Consider the following 23,788-nt stretch of genomic DNA (forward strand, 5'->3'; position numbering starts at 1 on the left):
ACAGTCGCTCTGTTAACATTAGAACACAAGATTTGTTTTCGGTAATTTTTTTTCTCTCACTTTTGTTACCTTTCCTCCAAGATGACCATAAGTGGGGCATGCTGTTGTCTTTGCCACGTCGGCCGCTGTATGTATAAGAGAGAAAACAGGTCGAAGGAATCAAGACGACTTGTTATGTGTGTGTGTGTGTGTTTGTGTGTGGAGAGAGAGAGAGAGAGAGAGAGAGAGAGAGAGAGAGAGAGAGAGAGAGAGAGAGAGAGAGAGAGAGACAGACAGACAGACAGACAGACAGAAGGCGCAACTGTGTTTCATAATCAAGGCACAAGTTATGTTTCCTCAGTGTCATCCGTGTGCTTGTAGAGAATATTGACATGTTGACGAGAGTCTGCATGAAAGTGTTATTACTACACCCCAGCAGCAGGATGGGGGATGGCACAGGATAGGTTGGGGTATATATATATATATACCTTGCATATACTATCCCTTGGTGAGAGGCGGGTGATCGTGTCTACCCACACAGGTAGTTGTAGATAAAGCTGCTCTGTTGCACCTTAGCTCGGCCGGGCTCTCGAGGTAGACTCATGGTCTTTATGATTGTCCCATCATCCCAGAGTACTACGTTCAGAAATATTTATTTCCCATCGTTGATATGACTCTGTACAGTGCTTGATGTCTCCCATTCAGTCCTGCAGGAAATTATTCCCGTGTGTAGGGTGGGGCTCGACCTTCCTATGTTTTCCATGCATTGACTGAGCCGTACCTTCACATCTTGGTTTGAAGGGTTACAAGCCGTTGTAATTTTTGAGCCCGTTGTTACCTGGGGTGGATTAATAAGAAAAGAAATATTCCGGTTTCACGGAGTTGTTTTTTTTTCCTCTTCTTAACCTTTTATTTAAAGTTGATGTTCCAACCGTGAGTCGGCCAGTGCTATAGGAAGTGTTAGTGTTGCATCTACTGTGGTCGTCGTGTGCTGGACGCTCATTTGACTCTTATCACTCCCTAGATTTCCTCCTCCAACACGTAGCTGACCTTGCATTATTATTTCTATTGTTATGATTATTTTTCATTGTGCCTGGAAGGATGATATTCTCCCACAGGTTCCCGTGGCTTGAGAAAGGCGTGACGTCATCTAGTCTTACGTTGTGCTGTCTGTTTGTGCGGGAAAATTGTCCATCTCTGGCTACACTGTACGTGAGGTGCTCCGCTTCCTTCCAGTGTGGCTTCACGCCGGTGACGCCCTTGCTCCTTTTATGTCGCAGTATATATATATATATATATATATATATATATATATATATATATATATATATATATATATATATATATATATATATATATTGTGATGGAGGCAAACCATCTCTAGGAGGGAAGCAAGAGCTTCCTGGCCAGAAGTCATATTGTCCTGGGATGTGATCCTTGTTACATATACCATTTACTGTCTGAGGTTTTCATGCTGTCCAGGATGACGTTAGGGTCCAGTCGAACGTTACAAATGATGCATATAGCTCCTGCCTCAAGTCATACCATCATGACACTGGGGGTTAGAGCAGTAGGGCTCCAGTCACTCTATAAGGAAAAGTTCAAGTTATTGAGATACTATGGTGTCAGCCGTACGTAGGTCTTGATGGATGTTATAATGTCAGGGGCTGTGGGGCTTACATTTGTTTGCTTAGTTCATTTGCTTTCCTAAAACTTCATCGCCATTCGGTCATTCTGAGTTTTTGTATAAGGAATGAATACTGCTACTTCTGTTGTTGTTTTGGAGATGTGTTCGTTTCTAGGATATCTCCCGCAGTGCAGTGTCGTGCAGGGTCGTGCGGTGCAGCGTCTACTGAGAGTTGGGTGTGTAATGTGTCGTTCGCGCTTCACATCAAGTTTGTCCTTCCTCTGCTTACTGACATGTCCAGCAGGGTATGATCTTGACAACGTGTGCAGTATCTTCTCCCTACGTTCCTCTTGTAGTCTTTCACGGGACTGTTGGTTGATAGCCTGACATTTTCAACTTTTCACCGAATGCCATTATTGCTTAGGTTTGATGAGCTGGATGGTTTATTCATGGTGAGCCATGGTGACGATCCTCACGGTCGGTCGGATTGGTTGCCAGTTCTCGTGTGGGGAACGTGTAACAGTGAGTCCCTGAAGTTCCCGCCAGTACTACGTATAGGTTAAGGACGACGTTCCAGCAGACTGTCACCTGCTGTATGATTACTCCCTGTCCATCACCACTGCAGATGTGGTAGATTGATTTACCCTCCAAGAACCACGTTATAAACTTGAGCGTAAAGGAATGGTTTTAGAGTAGGTACGGTATGGAGAGCTGGACGTGAGACCAGGAGAGGCTGGGTCAGATCAGCAGAGTAAGCAGTAGGGAGGAGGTCAGGTCAGCAGAGCGAGGGGGAGGAGGGAGCAGGTCAGCCAGAGATGGCCGGGTGTGGGCTAGGATAGAGCAGGACGTGTTATCAGAGGCAGGTCGGGTGTTGGTGATACGGACACCTCGAGCACTGTTGCAACATGCTGCTTGCTCTCCTTACTGCCTCCGCTCCTGTCTCCCTCTACTACCCCAACTGTTGCATCCCATTTTCTTCATTACCTCGTCTTTTTACCCCCACAGACTCGACCCCACCTTTCGCAATTACCTTTTCATACCTTTCTTACCCCGCGTCACCCTCCTGCCTCGCCCTCACCACTACATCTTGCCTCCACCACCCCGCGTCACCCTCCTGCCTCGCCCTCACCACTACATCTTGCCTCCACCATCCCGCGTCACCCTCCTGCCTCGCCCTCACCACTACATCTTGCCTCCACCACCTTGCGTCACCCTTTTGCCTCGCCCTTACCGCTACATCTTGCCTCCACCACCTCGCGTCACCCTCCTGCCTCGCCCTCACCGCTACATCTTGCCTCCACCACCCCGCGTCACCCTCTTGCCTCGCCCTTACCGCTACATCTTGCCTCCACCACCTCGCGTCACCCTCTTGCCTAGCCCTCACCGCTACATCTTGCCTCCACCACCCCGCGTCACCCTCTTGCCTCGCCTTCACCACTACATCTTGCCTCCACCACCTCGCGTCACCCTCTTGCCTCGCCCTCACCACTACATCTTGCCTCCACCACCCCGCGTCACCCTCCTGCCTCGCCTTCACCACTACATCTTGCCTGCACCACCTCGCGTCACCCTCCTGCCTCGCCCTCACAACATCTTGCCTCCACCACCTCGCGTCACCCTCCTGCCTTACCCTCACCACCACGCATCACGTTCCTCTTACTACCAATTCTTTCCTCAGACTATCTCTTCCTCCCACCACAGCCTCTTCACCCAACCTCATCCTTTTTCCCCGCCACTTTCTCTTCCCCATCACCTCCTCTTCCACCCCCCCACCTGCTCCTCATCCACCGCCTCCCCAACTGCAACTTTTTTTCCCCCAAGTGATCAACATGGCACGGGCAAAACATGACCCAATCAAGGCCATCTCCAGTGAAAGAAAAAAACTAAAATAAAAAGAAAGTCGAAATTAATCCGGGTTCCACAGGTGTTTGTAGACCTGACCCTTAACGGAGGAAAAGTTATATGAAGAGGCAGACAAGAGAAGTCCACAGCTTAACCGTTCGAGGGAAATGAAGGTATCATAACAGCCAATGCTGGAGCGGCTGGGTTGTACACACAAACTGTGGGAAGCACCAGCCAAACGCGTGCGCACGCCGGTCTTAAACTTTAAGGGTAGAGACTTATGCAGACAGCTTACGACAGCAGTGACTACATCTGTATGTGAGTAGAGCGATTGCAGCAGCAGCATCGCGGTGCACGGAACGGGACGGTTGAAGAGGGCGATGCTGGGAGAAGTGAATGACGCGGAAGACTTCTCACTGATTCCTCTGTAGTTATGAGAGAGGTGGAGGATGAGCCACCCCAGACGTGTGGCCAGTAGCCCATACTTGAGTGAATCAAACCCCCGAAGATATAGTAAATAACTGCTCCCTGGAAACATCATCACGACACCTTATACAAAACTGCCAGCCTTGAGGAAGCAAACATGATTGTGTGGAACGTTCAGTGCCTTATTATCTTTACTGAGAGGCTTACCAAATCCCGGTACTGAGAGGGTACCTGAACACCGGTACTGAGAGGGTACCTGAACACCGGTACTGAGAGGGTACCTGAACACCGGTACTGAGAGGGTACCTGAACACCGGTACTGAGAGGGTACCTGAACACCGGTACTGAGAGGGTACCTGAACACCGGTACTGAGAGGGTACCTGAACACCGGTGCTGAGAGGGTACCTGAACACCGGTGCTGAGAGGGTACCTGAACACCGGTACTGAGAGGGTACCTGAACACCGGTACTGAGAGGGTACCTGAACACCGGTACTGAGAGGGTACCTGAACACCGGTTCGGGAAGTGTTGGATTCCTCTCTGACCTGCTGTACCAGCTGCTGTGTGTACGTGGCTTCTGACCTGCTGTACCAGCTGCTGTGTGTGTACGTGGCTTCTGACCTGCTGTACCAGCTGCTGTGTGTGTACGTGGCTTCTGACCTGCTGTACCAGCTGCTGTGTGTGTACGTGGCTTCTGACCTGCTGTACCAGCTGCTGTGTGTGTACGTGGCTACTGAGATGGAGTCGGTCGGTGGTGTAGTAGTCTGGTGTTGTTGATGGTTTGCTGGCTTGCGAGACCATGGCTGTTTATCAGAGCGACGTCGGGTTGTTCGAGCGTAAATGGGTTTATGAGGTGGAAGCGCCTGCCTGTCCAGTGTTGCGCATTATGTTGGATAACCCTGATTACCACCTCCCGGCTCCTGAGCACACACGGGCCGGTCCCACCTGTCACCCACCTACCTCCATGTCGTATTTGGTGTACCCACTGCTCGCTTTAGGCTTGCCTCCACCTATCCATCCTTAGCCACCTGCCCTTCACCCATGCTCACTAAGATTATATATATATATATATATATATATATATATATATATATATATATATATATATATATATATATATATATATTATCCCTGGGGATAGGGGAGAAAGAATACTTCCCACGTATTCCCTGCGTGTCGTAGAAGGCGACTAAAAGGGGAGGGAGCGGGTGGCTGGAAATCCTCCCCTTTCATTTTTTTTTTTAATTTTCCAAAAGGAGGAACAGAGAAGGGGGCCAGGTGAGGATATTCCCTCGAAGGCCCAGTCCTCTGTTCTTAACGCTACCTCGCTGATGCGGGAAATGGCGAATAGTATGAAAGAAATATATATATATATATATATATATATATATATATATATATATATATATATATTATCCCTGGGGATAGGGGAGAAAGAATACTTCCCATGTATTCCCTGCGTGTCGTAGAAGGCGACTAAAAGGGAAGGGAGCGGGGGGCTGGAAATCCTCCCCTCTTTTTTTTTTTTTTTTTTCTCAAAGAAGGAACAGAGAAGGGGGCCAGATGAGGATATTCCCTCAAAGGCCCAGTCCTCTGTTCTTAACGCTACCTCGCTAATGCGGGAAATGGCGAATAGTATGAAAGAAAGATATATATATATATATATATATATATATATATATATATATATATATATATATATATATATATTAGTGTATATTCAACATTCACTCTTGTTTTTAAATTTTTCTCGCCACACGTTGTGCGTGATCAGATAAGACGTGACTTAAATATGCTATATGCGTTTTCACTTTAGTCTTAAAATACATAAGTCCATTCCGGCACATGAACACTTACTGTCTTCAGTCAAACTGAATATGAATAACACAATATAGTATAAAGAACAAAACATGAATCAGTCAGAGCTTGAAGTGTTACCCCAGGCGTTTCACATGCCGTGGTGGTTCAGTCCTTTGATAGCATGTCGACTCCAGTATACCTCATCGTTTCAATTTATTCTGTTCCATCACACGCTTTTCACCCTCCTGTATATTCGTACCCGATCAATCGAAATCTTTTTCACGCCATCCTTCCATCTCCAGTATGTTCTCTCGCTTCTCCTTCTTCCCTCCACCTCTGACATATATCCTTGTCAACCGTTCCTCTCTCATTCTCTCCATATGTCCAAACCATTTTGTTTCGTTGTGAAAATAGTGGCATAAGATTATCTTGGTAGGTCCTGACTGATGAAGGTTGTAGAGGAAAGTGAACCAAAGTTAGAGAACAGTTTAATGGGGTTAGATGAGTCTATGTCAAAGATGTTCCGGGATTATTATTTTTCAAGACGTGTCGTAGAATTTTGAGGTCACCTTTGGAGGTTGGTGGACAAGAAGGTTTAGTCGTATCTGCAACAGATCGTGTTCGTCACATCAGCAACAGATCGTGTTCGTCACACCAGCAACAGATCGTGTTCGTCACATCAGCAACAGATCATGTTCGTCACATCAGCAACAGATCATATTCGTCACATCAGCAACAGATCGTGTTCGTCACATCAGCAACAGATCATGTTCGTCACATCAGCAACAGATCATATTCGTCACATCAGCAACAGATCGTGTTCGTCACATCAGCAACAGATCGTGTTCGTCACATCAGCAACAGATCGTGTTCGTCACATCAGCAACAGATCGTGTTCGTCACATCAGCAACAGATCGTGTTCGTCACATCAGCAACAGATCGTGTTCGTCACATCAGCAACAGATCGTGTTCGTCACATCAGCAACAGATCGTGTTCGTCACATCAGCAACAGATCGTGTTCGTCACATCGGCAACAGATCGTGTTCGTCACATCAGCAACAGATCGTGTTCGTCACATCGGCAACAGATCGTGTTCGTCACATCGGCAACAGATCATGTTCGTCACATCAGCAACAGATCGTGTTCGTCACATCAGCAACAGATCGTGTTCGTCACATCAGCAACAGATCGTGTTCGTCACATCAGCAACAGATCGTGTTCGTCACATCAGCAACAGATCATGTTCGTCACATCAGCAACAGATCATATTCGTCACATCAGCAACAGATCGTGTTCGTCACATCAGCAACAGATCGTGTTCGTCACATCAGCAACAGATCGTGTTCGTCACATCAGCAACAGATCATGTTCGTCACATCAGCAACAGATCGTGTTCGTCACATCAGCAACAGACCGTGTTCGTCACATCAGCAACAGATCGTGTTCGTCACTTCAGCAACAGATCATGTTCGTCACATCAGCAACAGAACGTGTTCGTCACATCAGCAAGAGATCGTGTTCGTCACATCAGCAACAGATCGTGTTCGTCACATCAGCAACAGATCGTGTTCGTCACACCAGCAACAGATCATGTTCGTCACATTAGCAACAGATCGTGTTCGTCACATCAGCAACAGATCATGTTCGTCACATCAGCAACAGATCGTGTTCGTCACATCAGCAACAGATCATGTTCGTCACATCAGCAACAGATCGTGTTCGTCACATCAGCAACAGATCATGTTCGTCACATCAGCAACAGATCGTGTTCGTCACATCAGCAACAGATCGTGTTCGTCACATCAGCAACAGATCATGTTCGTCACATCAGCAACAGATCGTGTTCGTCACATCAGCAACAGATCATGTTCGTCACATCAGCAACAGATCGTGTTCGTCACATCAGCAACAGATCGTGTTCGTCACATCAGCAACAGATCGTTTTCTCTTAGATTTACCGTCCAACATCCGGATTGATTTATTCGTAAGCCTGTGGTCTGTGGAATGTTCTCTGTAGATTCCGGTCTGTGAAATGTTCTTGTCTGTAAGTCTAGGTTTATGAAATGTTCTTTCGAATTGCTCTCTAATTGTTGTGTTGTATCCCCTTGTATACCAGGTGTTGATTACTACCCTGACACGTTCCTGTACCTCCGTCATCGGCCAGGATCTGCAAAGATGATTTTATATCAGTATTTCTTACAACAAAGGAGACATGGACTTCTGCATCACCCTTTACGTAAACATGAACATGTTTGAAGTGAAGAAGTAATGTTATTATACGACTCCTTCCTCTCCCCCAGCACCTCTTAAAACACTAGGTCGTCCTCATACCACACTGGGTCGTCCTCGTGCCCCACTAGGTCGTCCTCGTGCCCCACTAGGTCGTCCTCGTGCCCCACAAGGTCGTCCTCGTACCCCACTAGGTCGTCCTCGTACCCCGCTAGGTCGTCCTCGTACCCCACTAGGTCGTCCTCGTACCCCACAAGGTCGTCATCATACCCTACTGGGTCGTTGTCGTACGCAGGTGGGTCATGCTTGTAACTCACTAGGTCGTGGTCGTGGCCTGGTGTCCATCACCCTGCCTGGCTTGTGGTGACCTGATCCGTTACCATGTAAAGATCCCTCCCGGGGCTCAACACTTGAGTCGCGACTCCGGCCGGCGCGTTAGGGCGACCTTACTTACGTACGTACGTACGTACGTACGCTTCCCCTCGCCCCATGCAACTCTACGTACTCTCCACGTACGTGATCGTGTTGTTTTTCTTCTAATAACCGACATTGCTGGGGCAAGTATGGTGTAGTGGTGGGAGCCATGTTGCTAACCTGCCATGACTGGTTCACTACAGATATTATAACCAGTCGTAAGAACAAGTATTTACGGTGTACCACCCCAGACTCTGGCAGTCATATGTAGGCCTGCGAGCCGCAGCCTCCAACAGTTCGGTCGACCAGCGACCCAGCTCAGCAGGTGTGGGAGCATAAGGTATGACAGACTGTAGTGTCTCCCGCACTGGTATGTGGGAGAAGGAGGGAGGGAGAGAGGGACATCCTTGAGGTGGTGTGAGGCAGTGTGGGGCGAGATCCCATAGACAGACAGCGGGTACTGAGCAGCCACATCAGTCAGGAGAAACACAAGGAAGGTCTCTACTGCAATGTGTCCTCTCTCTCTCTCTCTCTCTCTCTCTCTCTCTCTCTCTCTCTCTCTCTCTCTCTCTCTCTCTCTCTCTCTCTCTCTCTCTCTCTCTTTCTCTCTCTCTCTCTCTCTCTCTCTCTCTCTCTCTCTCTCTCTCTCTCTCTCTCTCTCTCTCTCTCTCTCTCTCCCCAGTTGGTCAGCTGGCCGTGTGGCACCCGATCTGCCCTCGTTGATGCCACGTCCTCGCTGTGCACTCCTGGCTGGCCCGGTGCACAGTACAGGTGGCCCAGGCTGTGCACTCCTGGCTGGCATGGTGCACAGTACAGGTGGCCCAGGCTGTGCACTCCTGGCTGGCATGGTGCACAGTACAGGTGGCCCAGGCTGGGGGCACGGTGGCCACCCGACGCTGGTGGTGCACCAATAATTTACGCGGGGGGCGGGCGGCCCACCGCCGCCCCTCCACCTGAGGTTGTCTCGTATGCAGTGAGCGGTGGGCTCCGGGGGGAGGGGGGTGTCAGGACCGCCCTGTAATGATTAGCCAGTCAGATACCGTTAGCATTAGTCAGTCTAGTACCGTAAGGATTAGCCAGTTAGGCACCACGTAGTCAGTCAGGCACCGTAAGGATTAGCCAGTCGGGTACTTATCATAAGGATTAGCTAGTTAGGCACCGTAAGGATTCGCGAATTAGGATCACCGTAAGGATTAGCCAGTCTGGCAGCGGTACAGACAACACAGCACCATAGGTTTCTGCTGGAGAGGCAGTGGAGGGTCTAATGAGTCACAGTGTAACGTTAACTGACAGATGTAGTCAATTAATTAGGAAATGTAAAGATCGGTGTATTGTGTCGTGTGAGGCTGGGATACACTCGTATTGTGGTGTGTGAGGCTGGGATACACTCGTATTGTGGTGTGTGAGGCTGGGATACTCGTATTGTGGTGTGTGAGGCTGGGATACACTCGTATTGTGGTGTGTGAGGCTGGGATACACTCGTATTGTGGTGTGAGGCTGGGATACACTCGTATTGTGGTGTGTGAGGCTGGGATACACTCGTATTGTGGTGTGTGAGGCTGGGATACACTCGTATTGTGGTGTGTGAGGCTGGGATACAGTCGTATTGTGGTGTGTGAGGCTGGGATACACTCGTATTGTGGTGTGTGAGGCTGGGATACACTCGTATTGTGGTGTGTGAGGCTGGGATACACTCGCACTGTGGTGTATGAGGCTGGGATACAATCGTATTGTGGTGTGTGAGGCTGGGATACCCTCGTATTGTGGTGTGTGAGGCTGGGATACACTCGTATTGTGGTGTGTGAGGCTGGGATACACTCGCACTGTGGTGTATGAGGCTGGGATACACTCGTATTGTGGTGTGTGAGGCTGGGATACCCTCGTATTGTGGTGTGTGAGGCTGGGATACACTCGTATTGTGGTGTGTGAGGCTGGGATACAGTCGTATTGTGGTGTGTGAGGCTGGGATACACTCGTATTGTGGTGTGTGAGGCTGGGATACACTCGTATTGTGGTGTGTGAGGCTGGGATACACTCGCACTGTGGTGTATGAGGCTGGGATACAATCGTATTGTGGTGTGTGAGGCTGGGATACGCTCGTATTGTGGTGTGTGAGGCTGGGATACCCTCGTATTGTGGTGTGTGAGGCTGGGATACACTCACACTGTGGTGTGTGTGTCTGGGATACACTCGCACTGTGGTGTGTGAGGCTGGGATACACTCGCACTGTGGTGTGTGAGGCTGGGATACACACACTGTGGTGTGTGAGGCTGGGATACACTCGCACTGTGGTGTGTGAGGCTGGGATACACACACTGTGGTGTGTGAGGCTGGGATACACTCGCACTGTGGTGTGTGAGGCTGGGATACACACACTGTGGTGTGTGAGGCTGGGATACACTCGCACTGTGGTGTGTGTGTCTGGGATACACTCGCACTGTGGTGTGTGAGGCTGGGATACACTCGCACTGTGGTGTGTGAGGCTGGGATACACTCGCACTGTGGTGTGTGAGGCTGGGATACACTCGTACTGTGGTGTGTGAGGCTGGGATACACTCGCACTGTGGTGTGTGAGGCTGGGTAGAGTCTGGCTGGTCGGCTCATTTTGTGTAAGTAATGTCGGTGTAGACGAGATGGTCGAGTGGAGCAGTAGCAGCAGTAAGGCGAGACAGGAGCGGACCTGTCGACTGGTTCACGGACGAACGTTGGTCGTCATCATCAATAATTCTGCGTGTGTTGTTGAGGAGAATGTGGCAGTGTGTGGTGGGTGTCATAACGTCCCCAGCTGACCGTGAATCATAGAGTAGGTGGTAATGGTGGCCGCCTCTTAACATGCCCAGGACAACTGTTTTTGTTTCCCTTCAGATACACACGACCTGTTGCCGTCAACCTCTTCAACGTGTGTATGCTGCCCTTAAGCACGACGGTACGATCCTTGAGCACGACGGTACGATCCTTGAGCACGACGGTACGATCCTTGAGCACGACGGTGCGATCCTTGAGCACGACGGTACGATCCTTGAGCACGACGGTACGATCCTTGAGCACGGCGGTACCATCCTTTAGCACAAGGGTACGATCCCTGAGCACTGAGATACGATCCTTAAGCACAACGGTACGATCCTTGAGCACGACGGTACGACGTATGAGTATGATGACCTTTGACCTGACCCTTCAGGGACCGGTCAAAAAGGCCAGGGCACCATCATGCTGGAGGGGTCGTGCTCAAGGTTTACTTATCCTGTCTATGATGACGGACGGACTGACAGACAGACAGACTAGACAGAGATTCATGGTTGGCACACGTCAGGACCCCGTGTGTTAACTTCCTCCAGTTGCTGCCTGTGGTTCAGCCGTGTCATACGATGGTTCGTCTATTACTGGTATCATGGGAAGCACCGATTTGTTGCCATGTATTACATTCATGTTTCACTGTGTGTGTATCGGTCATGGAGGCTGTCCAGTACACTGACACGTGGTGTGTGATGATGGGTGTCACGTGTCAACGTTTGTGATGATGGGTGTCATGTGTCACGTGTCAACGTTTGTGATGATGGGTGTCACGTGTCAACGTTTGTGATGATGGGTGTCATATGCCAACGTGTGTGGTATTGGGTTTCATGTGACAACGTTTGTGATGATGTGTCATGTGACAACGTTTGTGATGATGGGTGTCATGTGCCAGCGTTTGTGATGATGGGTGTCATATGCCAACGTTTGTGGTATTGGGTTTCATGTGACAGCGTTTGTGATGATGAGTGTCATGTGACAACGTTTGTGATGATGGGTGTCACGTGTCAACGTTTGTGATGATGGATGTCATATAACAACGTTTGTGATGATGGGTGTCATGTGACAACGTTTGTGATGATGGATGTCATGTGACAACGTTTGTGATGATGGGTGTCATATACCAACGTTTGTGGTATTGGGTTTCATGTGACAACGTTTGTGATGATGAGTGTCATGTAACAACGTTTGTGATGATGGGTGTCATGTGACAACGTTTGTGATGATGGGTGTTATGTATCAACGTTTGTGGTGATGGGTGTCATATACCAATGTTGTGGTGATGGGTGTCATGTACCAGTGTTGTGGTGATGGATGTCATGTATCAACGTTTTTGGTTATGGGTGTCTTGTGACAGCGTTGTAGTGATGGGTGTCATGTATCAGTGTTTGTGGTGATGGGTGCCATGTGTCAACGTTGTAGTTATTGGTGTCATGTGTCAACATTTCTGGTGATGGGTGTCATATCAACGTTTGTGGTAATAGGTGTCAAGTGTCAACATTTGTGGTAATGTGTCATGTGTCAACGTTTTTGGTGTTGGGTGTCATGTTTATGGTGATGGGTGCTATAGAACAACGTTTGTGGTGTTGGGTGTCATGTTACAACGTTTGTGGTGATGGGTGTTATGAAACAACGTTTGTGGTAATGATTGTCATGTTACAACGTTTGTGGTGTTGGATGTCATGTATCATCCTTTGCGGTAATGATATAATGTGTTAACGTTTGTGGTGATGGTGTCATGTGTTAACGTTTATGGTAATGATTTCATGTCTTAACTTTTTTGGTAATAGGTGTCACGTGTAAGCATTTCTGGTAATGGTGTCATGTGTCAACGGTTGTGGTTATGGGTGTCATGAGTCAACGTTTGTGGCTGTGGGTGTCATGTGTCAACGTTTATGATTGTGGCTGTTATGTGTCAACGTTTGTGATTATGGGTGTCATTGGTCAACGTTTGTGGTTATGGGTGTCATGAGTCAACGTTTGTTGTTATGGATGTCATGTGTCAGCGTTTGTGGCGATGGATGTCATGTGTCAACGTTTGTGGTTATGGGTGTCATGTGTCAGAGTTTGTTATGGCTGTCATGTGTCAACGTTTGTCGTTATAGGTGTCATGTGTCAACTTTTGTTGTTTGACTGTCTTGTATCAACGTTTGTTGTTATGGATGTCATGTGTCAACGTTTGTGGTTATGGGTGTCATGTGTCAGCGTTTGTCGTTATAGGTGTCATGTGTCAACTTTTGTTGTTTGACTGTCTTGTATCAACGTTTGTTGTTATGGATGTCATGCATCAACGTTTATTGTTATGGCTGTCATGTGTCAACGTTTGTCGTTATAGGTGTCATGTGTCAACTTTTGTTGTTTGACTGTCTTGTATCAACGTTTGTTGTTATGGATGTCATGTGTCAACGTTTGTGGTTATGGGTGTCATGTGTCAGCGTTTGTTATGGCTGTCATGTGTCAACGTTTGTGGTTATGGGTGTCGTGTGTCAGCGTTTGTTATGGTTGTTATGTGTCAGCGTTTGTGGTTATGGGTGTCAGGTGTCAGCGTTTGTGGTTATGGGTGTCGTGTCACCGTTTGTGGTGATGGGTGTCAAGGGTCAGCGTTTTTGGTGATGGGTGTCATGTGTCAACGTTTGTGGTGATGTGTGTCAGGTGCCAACGTTTGTGGTAATGGGTATCATGTCCCAACGTTTGTGGTGATGGGTGTCAGGTGTCAACGTTTGTGGTGATGGGTGTCATGTCTCAACGTTTGTGGTGATGGGTATCATGTCTCAACGTTTGTGGCTATGGGTGTCGGGTGTCAACGTTTGTGGTGATGGTTGCCAGGTGTCAACGTTTGTGGGTGTCATGTGTCACCATTAACATGTACTTCCTTATCCACCCTGCTCCCTCCTCCACTCAGCTTCCTCGTCCACTTTACTCTTATCCACCCTGCTCCCTCCTCCACTCAGCTTCCTCGTCCACTTTACTCTTATCCACCCTGCTCCCTCCTCCACTCAGCTTCCTCGTCCACTTTACTCTTATCCACCCTGCTCCCTCCTCCACTCAGCTTCCTCGTCCACTTTACTCCCTTATCCATCCTGCTCCCTCCTCCACCCAGCTTCCTCGTCCACTTTACTCTTATCCACCCTGCTCCCTCCTCCACTCAGCTTCCTCGTCCACTGTACTTCCTTATCCACCCTGCTCCCTCCTCCACTCAGCTTCCTCGTCCACTTTACTCTTATCCACCCTGCTCCCTCCTCCACTCAGCTTCCTCGTCCACTTTACTCTTATCCACCCTGCTCCCTCCTCCACTCAGCTTCCTCGTCCACTTTACTCCCTTATCCATCCTGCTCCCTCCTCCACTCAGCTTCCTCGTCCACTTTACTCTTATCCACCCTGCTCCCTCCTCCACCCAGCTTTCTCGTCCAGTTTACTCCCTTATCCATCCTGCTCCCTCCTCCACTCAGCTTCCTCGTCCACTTTACTCTTATCCACCCTGCTCCCTCCTCCACTCAGCTTCCTCGTCCACTTTACTCTTATCCACCCTGCTCCCTCCTCCACTCAGCTTCCTCGTCCACTGTACTTCCTTATCCACCCTGCTCCCTCCTCCACTCAGCTTCCTCGTCCACTTTACTCTTATCCACCCTGCTCCCTCCTCCACCCAGCTTTCTCGTCCAGTTTACTCCCTTATCCATCCTGCTCCCTCCTCCACTCAGCTTCCTCGTCCACTTTACTCTTATCCACCCTGCTCCCTCCTCCACCCAGCTTTCTCGTCCAGTTTACTCCCTTATCCATCCTGCTCCCTCCTCCACTCAGCTTCCTCGTCCACTGTACTTCCTTATCCACCCTGCTCCCTCCTCCACTCAGCTTCCTCGTCCACTTTACTCTTATCCACCCTGCTCCCTCCTCCACTCAGCTTCCTCGTCCACTTTACTCTTATCCACCCTGCTCCCTCCTCCACTCAGCTTCCTCGTCCACTTTACTCTTATCCACCCTGCTCCCTCCTCCACTCAGCTTCCTCGTCCACTTTACTCTTATCCACCCTGCTCCCTCCTCCACCCAGCTTTCTCGTCCAGTTTACTCCCTTATCCATCCTGCTCCCTCCTCCACTCAGCTTCCTCGTCCACTTTACTCTTATCCACCCTGCTCCCTCCTCCACCCAGCTTTCTCGTCCAGTTTACTCCCTTATCCATCCTGCTCCCTCCTCCACCCAGCTTTCTCGTCCAGTTTACTCCCTTATCCATCCTGCTCCCTCCTCCACTCAGCTTCCTCGTCCACTTTACTCTTATCCACCCTGCTCCCTCCTCCACCCAGCTTTCTCGTCCAGTTTACTCCCTTATCCATCCTGCTCCCTCCTCCACCCAGCTTCCTCGTCCACTTTACTCCCTTATCCACCCTGCTCCCTCCTCCACTCAGCTTCCTCGTCCACTTTACTCTTATCCACCCTGCTCCCTCCTCCACCCAGCTTTCTCGTCCAGTTTACTCCCTTATCCATCCTGCTCCCTCCTCCACTCAGCTTCCTCGTCCACTTTACTCTTATCCACCCTGCTCCCTCCTCCACTCAGCTTCCTCGTCCACTTTACTCCCTTATCCATCCTGCTCCCTCCTCCACTCAGCTTCCTCGTCCACTTTACTCTTATCCACCCTGCTCCCTCCTCCACTCAGCTTCCTCGTCCACTTTACTCTTATCCACCCTGCTCCCTCCTCCACTCAGCTTCCTCGTCCACTTTACTCTTATCCACCCTGCTCCCTCCTCCACTCAGCTTCCTCGTCCACTTTACTCCCTTATCCATCCTGCTCCCTCCTCCACCCAGCTTTCTCGTCCAGTTTACTCCCTTATCCATCCTGCTCCCTCCTCCACTCAGCTTCCTCGTCCACTTTACTCTTATCCACCCTGCTCCCTCCTCCACCCAGCTTTCTCGTCCAGTTTACTCCCTTATCCATCCTGCTCCCTCCTCCACTCAGCTTCCTCGTCCACTTTACTCTTATCCACCCTGCTCCCTCCTCCACTCAGCTTCCTCGTCCACTTTACTCTTATCCACCCTGCTCCCTCCTCCACTCAGCTTCCTCGTCCACTTTACTCTTATCCACCCTGCTCCCTCCTCCACTCAGCTTCCTCGTCCACTTTACTCTTATCCACCCTGCTCCCTCCTCCACTCAGCTTCCTCGTCCACTTTACTCTTATCCACCCTGCTCCCTCCTCCACCCAGCTTTCTCGTCCAGTTTACTCCCTTATCCATCCTGCTCCCTCCTCCACTCAGCTTCCTCGTCCACTTTACTCTTATCCACCCTGCTCCCTCCTCCACCCAGCTTCCTCGTCCACTTTACTCTTATCCACCCTGCTCCCTCCTCCACTCAGCTTCCTCGTCCACTTTACTCTTATCCACCCTGCTCCCTCCTCCACCCAGCTTTCTCGTCCAGTTTACTCCCTTATCCATCCTGCTCCCTCCTCCACCCAGCTTTCTCGTCCAGTTTACTCCCTTATCCATCCTGCTCCCTCCTCCACCCAGCTTTCTCGTCCAGTTTACTCCCTTATCCATCCTGCTCCCTCCTCCACTCAGCTTCCTCGTCCACTTTACTCCCTTATCCATCCTGCTCCCTCCTCCACCCAGCTTTCTCGTCCAGTTTACTCCCTTATCCATCCTGCTCCCTCCTCCACTCAGCTTCCTCGTCCACTTTACTCTTATCCACCCTGCTCCCTCCTCCACTCAGCTTCCTCGTCCACTGTACTTCCTTATCCACCCTGCTCCCTCCTCCACTCAGCTTCCTCGTCCACTGTACTTCCTTATCCACCCTGCTCCCTCCTCCACTCAGCTTCCTCGTCCACTTTACTCTTATCCACCCTGCTCCCTCCTCCACCCAGCTTCCTCGTCCACTTTACTCCCTTATCCATCCTGCTCCCTCCTCCACTCAGCTTCCTCGTCCACTTTACTCTTATCCACCCTGCTCCCTCCTCCACTCAGCTTCCTCGTCCACTTTACTCTTATCCACCCTGCTCCCTCCTCCACTCAGCTTCCTCGTCCACTTTACTCCCTTATCCATCCTGCTCCCTCCTCCACCCAGCTTTCTCGTCCAGTTTACTCCCTTATCCATCCTGCTCCCTCCTCCACTCAGCTTCCTCGTCCACTGTACTTCCTTATCCACCCTGCTCCCTCCTCCACTCAGCTTCCTCGTCCACTTTACTCTTATCCACCCTGCTCCCTCCTCCACTCAGCTTCCTCGTCCACTTTACTCTTATCCACCCTGCTCCCTCCTCCACTCAGCTTCCTCGTCCACTTTACTCTTATCCACCCTGCTCCCTCCTCCACTCAGCTTCCTCGTCCACTTTACTCTTATCCACCCTGCTCCCTCCTCCACCCAGCTTTCTCGTCCAGTTTACTCCCTTATCCATCCTGCTCCCTCCTCCACCCAGCTTCCTCGTCCACTTTACTCCCTTATCCATCCTGCTCCCTCCTCCACTCAGCTTCCTCGTCCACTGTACTTCCTTATCCACCCTGCTCCCTCCTCCACTCAGCTTCCTCGTCCACTTTACTCTTATCCACCCTGCTCCCTCCTCCACCCAGCTTCCTCGTCCACTTTACTCTTATCCACCCTGCTCCCTCCTCCACTCAGCTTCCTCGTCCACTTTACTCTTATCCACCCTGCTCCCTCCTCCACCCAGCTTTCTCGTCCAGTTTACTCCCTTATCCATCCTGCTCCCTCCTCCACTCAGCTTCCTCGTCCACTTTACTCTTATCCACCCTGCTCCCTCCTCCACTCAGCTTCCTCGTCCACTTTACTCTTATCCACCCTGCTCCCTCCTCCACTCAGCTTCCTCGTCCACTTTACTCTTATCCACCCTGCTCCCTCCTCCACCCAGCTTCCTCGTCCACTTTACTCTTATCCACCCTGCTCCCTCCTCCACTCAGCTTCCTCGTCCACTTTACTCCCTTATCCATCCTGCTCCCTCCTCCACTCAGCTTCCTCGTCCACTGTACTTCCTTATCCACCCTGCTCCCTCCTCCACTCAGCTTCCTCGTCCACTTTACTCCCTTATCCATCCTGCTCCCTCCTCCACCCAGCTTCCTCGTCCACTTTACTCCCTTATCCATCCTGCTCCCTCCTCCACTCAGCTTCCTCGTCCACTTTACTCTTATCCAACCTGCTCCCTCCTCCACCCAGCTTCCTCCTCCACTTTTCTTCCTTATCCGTCCTGCTCCCTCCTCCACCCAGCTTTCTCGTCCAGTTTACTCCCTTATCCACCCTGCTCCCTCCTCCACCCATCTTCCTCATCCACTTTACTCCCTTATCCATTCTGCTCCCTCCTCCACCCAGCTTCCTCGTCCACTGTACTTCCTTATCCACCCTGCTCCCTCCTCCACCCAGCTTCCTCGTCCACTTTACTCTTATCCACCCTGCTCCCTCCTCCACCCAGCTTCCTCGTCCACTTTACTCCCTTATCCATCCTGCTCCCTCCTCCACCCAGCTTCATCGACCACTTTACTTCCTTATCCACCCTGCTCCCTCCTCCACTCAGCTTCCTCGTCCACTCGGCTCTCTCCTCCACACTGCTCCTTCTTCCACCTCGCCTCCCCGTCCACCCTTCATCGTCCACTCTGCTCACTCGTCCACCTACCCGCTCCCTCTTTCTTATCCATGTGTTTAGAGAGAATGATACATACACTTGTACGAAGTTGAAAGCCGCACTGGAGAAATAAACGAATGATTCTGTAAGCTGTGTGTTTCTTGAGAGTATGGGCCGAAATGTAGAGCTCCCAGAATTACTGGTTCATTCCTCTGGTGTGGGTTTTACCTTCACTGATCAGTGTGACATAACAGTTTTGCGATACATACTCGTATGTTTTGTGTCATGCAGTAGTGGTCGGTATTACTGTGCATGTACCTGTCTCCGCCACCTGTCGACGGTGGCCCATAAGTCTCCCCCTCCCTCCCTCCCTCCCTCCCTCCCCTAGTCTCCCTCCTGCTGACCTTGACATGACTTTTTTTTCACTAGGATGGTTAGAGGGAGGAGAGAAAGAGGTGGAACAGCGAAAGCAATAGGATGAGATAGAAGACAGAGTTGAGGAGAGGACACGGGTGTAATGTGTTGGTGTTCTGGTCTGTAGCTGCTTGTGTAGAGGCTGTATTCTTGTGCCTTATTTATATACCCTCAGTGGACTCGGAGCGTGTGCAGTGACGCCACTTGTTGCTCTGGGAAAGGAAATATTGTTAAGGTAAAGTATTGGTTAATATGTACGTGGATGATTGGCTGGGCTGGAGCCTCTCGTTGTGGTGGTGTCTTCCCTCTCTGTACAGTTCACCAGGTCTGGGATACGTCTGCAGTGTTGACAGCGTCGCCTTTCAAGTCTCGGCCAGACTCTTTGGTGCTGCTTCCTCGTAAATATGTGCCAACTGGTCTAATATTTGATCGCTCGGTCTGCTTTCCGCTGTCACACCCTCGTCAGGGGGTATGTCTTAGTCTGGACGAAGTCTTAGACTCGTACGTTTGTGTTGTGTAGTCCTAGGCGCGTGATGGAGGCGGGGTGTCTGGGGAGGAGAGCAGGTGAAGTTGTGTAGGATCATGGCTCACACCACGTGTGATTTGACTGACCGTGTCAGACCTGCTCCTCCCTCCTGGTGACCCTGGCCTGTGTGTAACGCCTGGCATCTCCTGGTGACGCTGACCTGATGTGTGACGCCTGGCATCTCCTAGTGACGCTGACCTGATGTGTGACGCCTGGCATCTCCTGGTGACCCTGACCTCATGTGTGACGCCAGGCATCTCCTGGTGACCCTGACCCGATGTGTGACACCTGGCATCTCCTGGTGACCCTGACCTGACGCATGACCTAGCCTCTCTCCCGATAACCCTGACCTGACGGGGGGCTGGGTCTCCCCTCTTCGTGACCTTGTCCTGACGTGTGCCTTGACGCCCTCCCCATGACCGTGACCTTGGATGCCCTAACGTGACCCCCACACACTTGCCTCACGTCGGCACAGAAGCAACTGTCGTATATTCGTGTGTTCTTGTTTCGTCATATGTACCTGATGATCCTGTACACACTCTTGCTGTAACTGTGATTCATATATATTCATTTATCTTATATGAGATATAGTATAATACACACACACACACACACACACACACACACACACATACGGGCCTGCATGGTGTAGTGGTTAGCGTTACTGACCATGGGTCATCACGGGCCAGAGCGGGGTTCGGACTCTCAGAGATTGGCGGTCGGCCCACACCCAACCTAGGTGTTCATCATCCTCCCCTTTGGGTCGGTCGATGAATGGGTACCTTGCTTAGACTGGTGTGTGTGTGTGTGTGTGTGTGTGTGTGTGTGTGTGTGTGTGTGTGTGTGTGCATTAATACGTATGAGTGAAGACGGTACAAGGATAAGAGACGGGACAACACGAGCGCAAACCTCTCTACCCGTAACCCACAAACAGTAATCACCCCTCACACTGAGGGTGGTGGGGTGTGGGTGGGTATTTCAAACATCTACGTACTTGCATGAACCACAGGAACCTTCGGGGGTATGATAGTGCTATTGGTTGTGTGGTTGCATCAGGGAGGGAAGTCCCAAGTTAAAACACAGGATGTTCACCGACCCTAGTCAGCCGGAGACACCAGCCGGCCAGTAATGATGACCAGATTATATCACAGTCACAAGCCACGCCCGTGAGGAGCCAGATACGCCTGCGTGATTGGCCGACCTGCCTGAGAACGGAACGACACTAGAGCACGACGGTACGACACTAGAGCACGACGGTACGACACTAGAGCACGACGGTACAACACTAGAGCACGACGGTACAACACTAGAGCACGACGGTACGACACTAGAGCACGACGGTACGACACTAGACCACGACGGTACGACACTAGGGCACGACGGTACGACACTAGAGCACGACGGTACGACACTAGAGCACGACGGTACGACACTAGACCACGACGGCACGACACTAGAGCACGATGGTACGACACTAGAACACGATGGTATGACACTTGAACACGATGGTACGACACTAGAGCACGACGGTACGATCACTAGAGCACGACGGTACGACACTAGAACACGACGGTACGACCTTAAAGCACGACACTAGAACACGACAGCACGACCATAGAGCACGACGGTACGACACTAGAGCACGACGGCACGACCATAGAGCACGACGGTACGACACTAGAGCACGACGGTGCGACTCGCGTGAATGATGGCCTGGCTCATGAGCTGTGTTACGGTTGTCCCAGGTCAGTCCATCTCGGTGGAGGGTCATACCGTCATGCGTGAGGGTGTGGCTGTGCCTTCTGCTGTACACACTGAGGAGGAATATTGTCCCCTGGAGACGACTGCTGGTTTGTAACCCTGACTTACTCGTGACACACTGTGCTGCAACGTTTGTAATCCTGCCTGACAGTATGGACGTCAGATATGTACCGTCTTCAGTCTCTCTCTCTCTCTCTCTCTCTCTCTCTCTCTCTCTCTCTCTCTCTCTCTCTCTCTCTCTCTCTCTCTCTCTCTCTCTCTCTCTCTCAGTACATCATATGATCCCCCTTTCCAGTTCTGAGGCGTCCGTGCTGACACACCAGACCCAGCGCCTCGGTACACTGGCGTACGCTTCCTCGTGTCGCCTCTGTGACCCGCCCGCTGTAGGCCTGAGTGGTCCTCACTGTTGCCTCCTTCATTCCTTCCTCAGAGGTGAAACTCCAAGATGGGAACACGTGTCAGGGAGAAGACCCGTCACCTCCTGCTTGTGTCTCGTATGCTACCAGACTACTTGGCCGTCTCTCCGTTGAACCGTATTCACTGTCCTCTCTCCTCTTTAATTTCCCTGTAAGACTTACCGGCTGCCAAGTCGTCAGCTTATGGGTCAGTTCGTGCACGTCGCACCTCCGTCTCGTCTCCCGCGTGTTGCACTTGACGGTGACGAGAGTATTGACCATTCTTGTCTGCCTCGCCCGCCGCCAGGACGTGTCTACTCACACTGGAGGGTTACGATGGTACGGGGGGGGAAACCCTCCTCTGCAATTCCTTGTACTGGAAAGTCCGTGCTAGACCTGATCACGTGAGGTGTGTGTGTGTGTGTGTGTGTGTGTGTGTGTGTGTGTGTGTGTGTGTGTGGACTGTCACGAGTAACACAGTCTCTGCAGGACTGTCACGTTCCAGCCGCGTTACCGCTCTTGACTTTCTCACCGTCGGGGAGTCGTCGTGACAACGGTGTTGCGTCATGTGTTACACAAGGTCTTCCAAGCAGGAGGTTGGCAGGTGTTGTGTCTGACGGGGTCCTCCAGGAGAGGCACGGTCTGGCTACAGCCACTCAGCTCGCCTTTCCACAGGAAACGTTTTTTATTTCCTGCAGTAGTAGGAGGCGTCAGCCGAGGCCCTTGCCTTATGTGAGAGGTGCTTGGAAGCCATTTTCTTCCTTGTTGGGAGTTGCGTGGCTCCCGCGGCCCCACGTTACTTGGCCGCCGTGGGCAGAGCTTAACTCTCCCGACCTGCATCTCCTCCCTCGCTATTAAAGTGGATGTGGCGGCCTCCTCCCTACAGCTTCCTGCACGCTCCACACCTCCCAGTGTGGTCCTCCTGCGGTTGGCCCCACTCCCGGCATCTCCGTGTCTCATCATCAGCCCCGCCGCTCACTGTGTCTGTTTTTTTTTCCCCTCCCTCCTTCTGAAGTATTTTCCAGGGAGGTGTGTGTGTGTGGTTGCCAAGGCCTCCTGCTCCTCCCAGCCTCTCTTGACTCCCGTCCACCACTTTCAGGTCTCATGATCCCCGCCTGTACCTGGTGTCCTAGTGAGCCACCTCCCCTACTCTCCTTCCTTCGCTGTTCACCACCGTCATGGAATATCACTACAGGAAGCGCCAACTTCCGCACGTACCTTAGATGTGTCTGAGGAACATCGTGTGTTACCGTCATTCCGCTCAAGGCTTCCTAAGGACGACAGACAGGCAGGCCGGTGTTGCCTGTGTGGTTAAATCTATGAAATGATTGACCATGAGAGGTAATGGTGTTGACCAAGGGATGTAATGGTTTTTATCATGGGAGGTAGTGGTGCCTGTTGACCACGGGAGATAGTAGTGTTGACCATGGGAGGTAATGGTGTTGACCATGGGAGGTAGTGGTGTTGACCATGGGAGGTAGTGGCTATTGACCATGGGAGATTGTGGCTGTAGACCATGAGAGGTAGTGGTGTTGAATATGAGAGGTAGTGGTGTTGACCATGGGAGGTAGTGGTGCTGGCAGTGGGAAGTAGTATTGTTGACATGGGATGTAGTAGTGTTGAGCAATTGAAGTAGTAGTAGTGTTGACCATGGAAGGAAGTGGTCATTGCTGCACATGTTGGCCCTGGTGATCGCTCGCAGCACCTGCTCTAACACCTGTCACTATTGCGTGTCTGGCTCTCGTTATATGCAGGACCACCAGCTGATGCCCTTTAGCAGGACGGTATGACCCAGGGTTATGATAGTGTGACCTTTGACATGACCCGTATCCTCAAGGGTCATGCATTTGCACCACCTCACACATACATAATACACAGAAAAAACATTTGACTGATGTGGTCATGGTTTTATAAAGTGTTATAACACATGAACTACGTAATATGGTAATAACCAGTAAAATTGGAAAATGAATTTTGAACATTTTAAATAGACAGATCTCATCAAATTGTGGTAAACCATGCCACAGATCTCATCAA

General features: G+C 50.7%; 1 protein-coding gene across 6 annotated transcripts in view; it reads left to right on the plus strand.

Moving 5' to 3' along the window:
- LOC139754608 (uncharacterized) overlaps positions 1–23,788 on the plus strand; it is a 385,727-nt gene that overhangs the window by 239,702 nt on the left and 122,237 nt on the right. Inside the window, exon 2 of one of the 6 annotated variants that reach the window (XM_071672051.1) lies at positions 22,851–23,092. The exons of the other annotated variants lie outside the window; for them this stretch is intronic. Within the exon in view, the coding sequence (XP_071528152.1) occupies positions 23,076–23,092 (17 nt within the window). The 5' untranslated portion in view covers positions 22,851–23,075. The remainder of the gene's footprint in view (positions 1–22,850; positions 23,093–23,788) is intronic. 6 annotated transcript variants of the gene reach the window in all.

Source organism: Panulirus ornatus, chromosome 17, assembly GCF_036320965.1.
Source record: "Panulirus ornatus isolate Po-2019 chromosome 17, ASM3632096v1, whole genome shotgun sequence".
Lineage (NCBI taxonomy): Eukaryota > Metazoa > Arthropoda > Malacostraca > Decapoda > Palinuridae > Panulirus > Panulirus ornatus.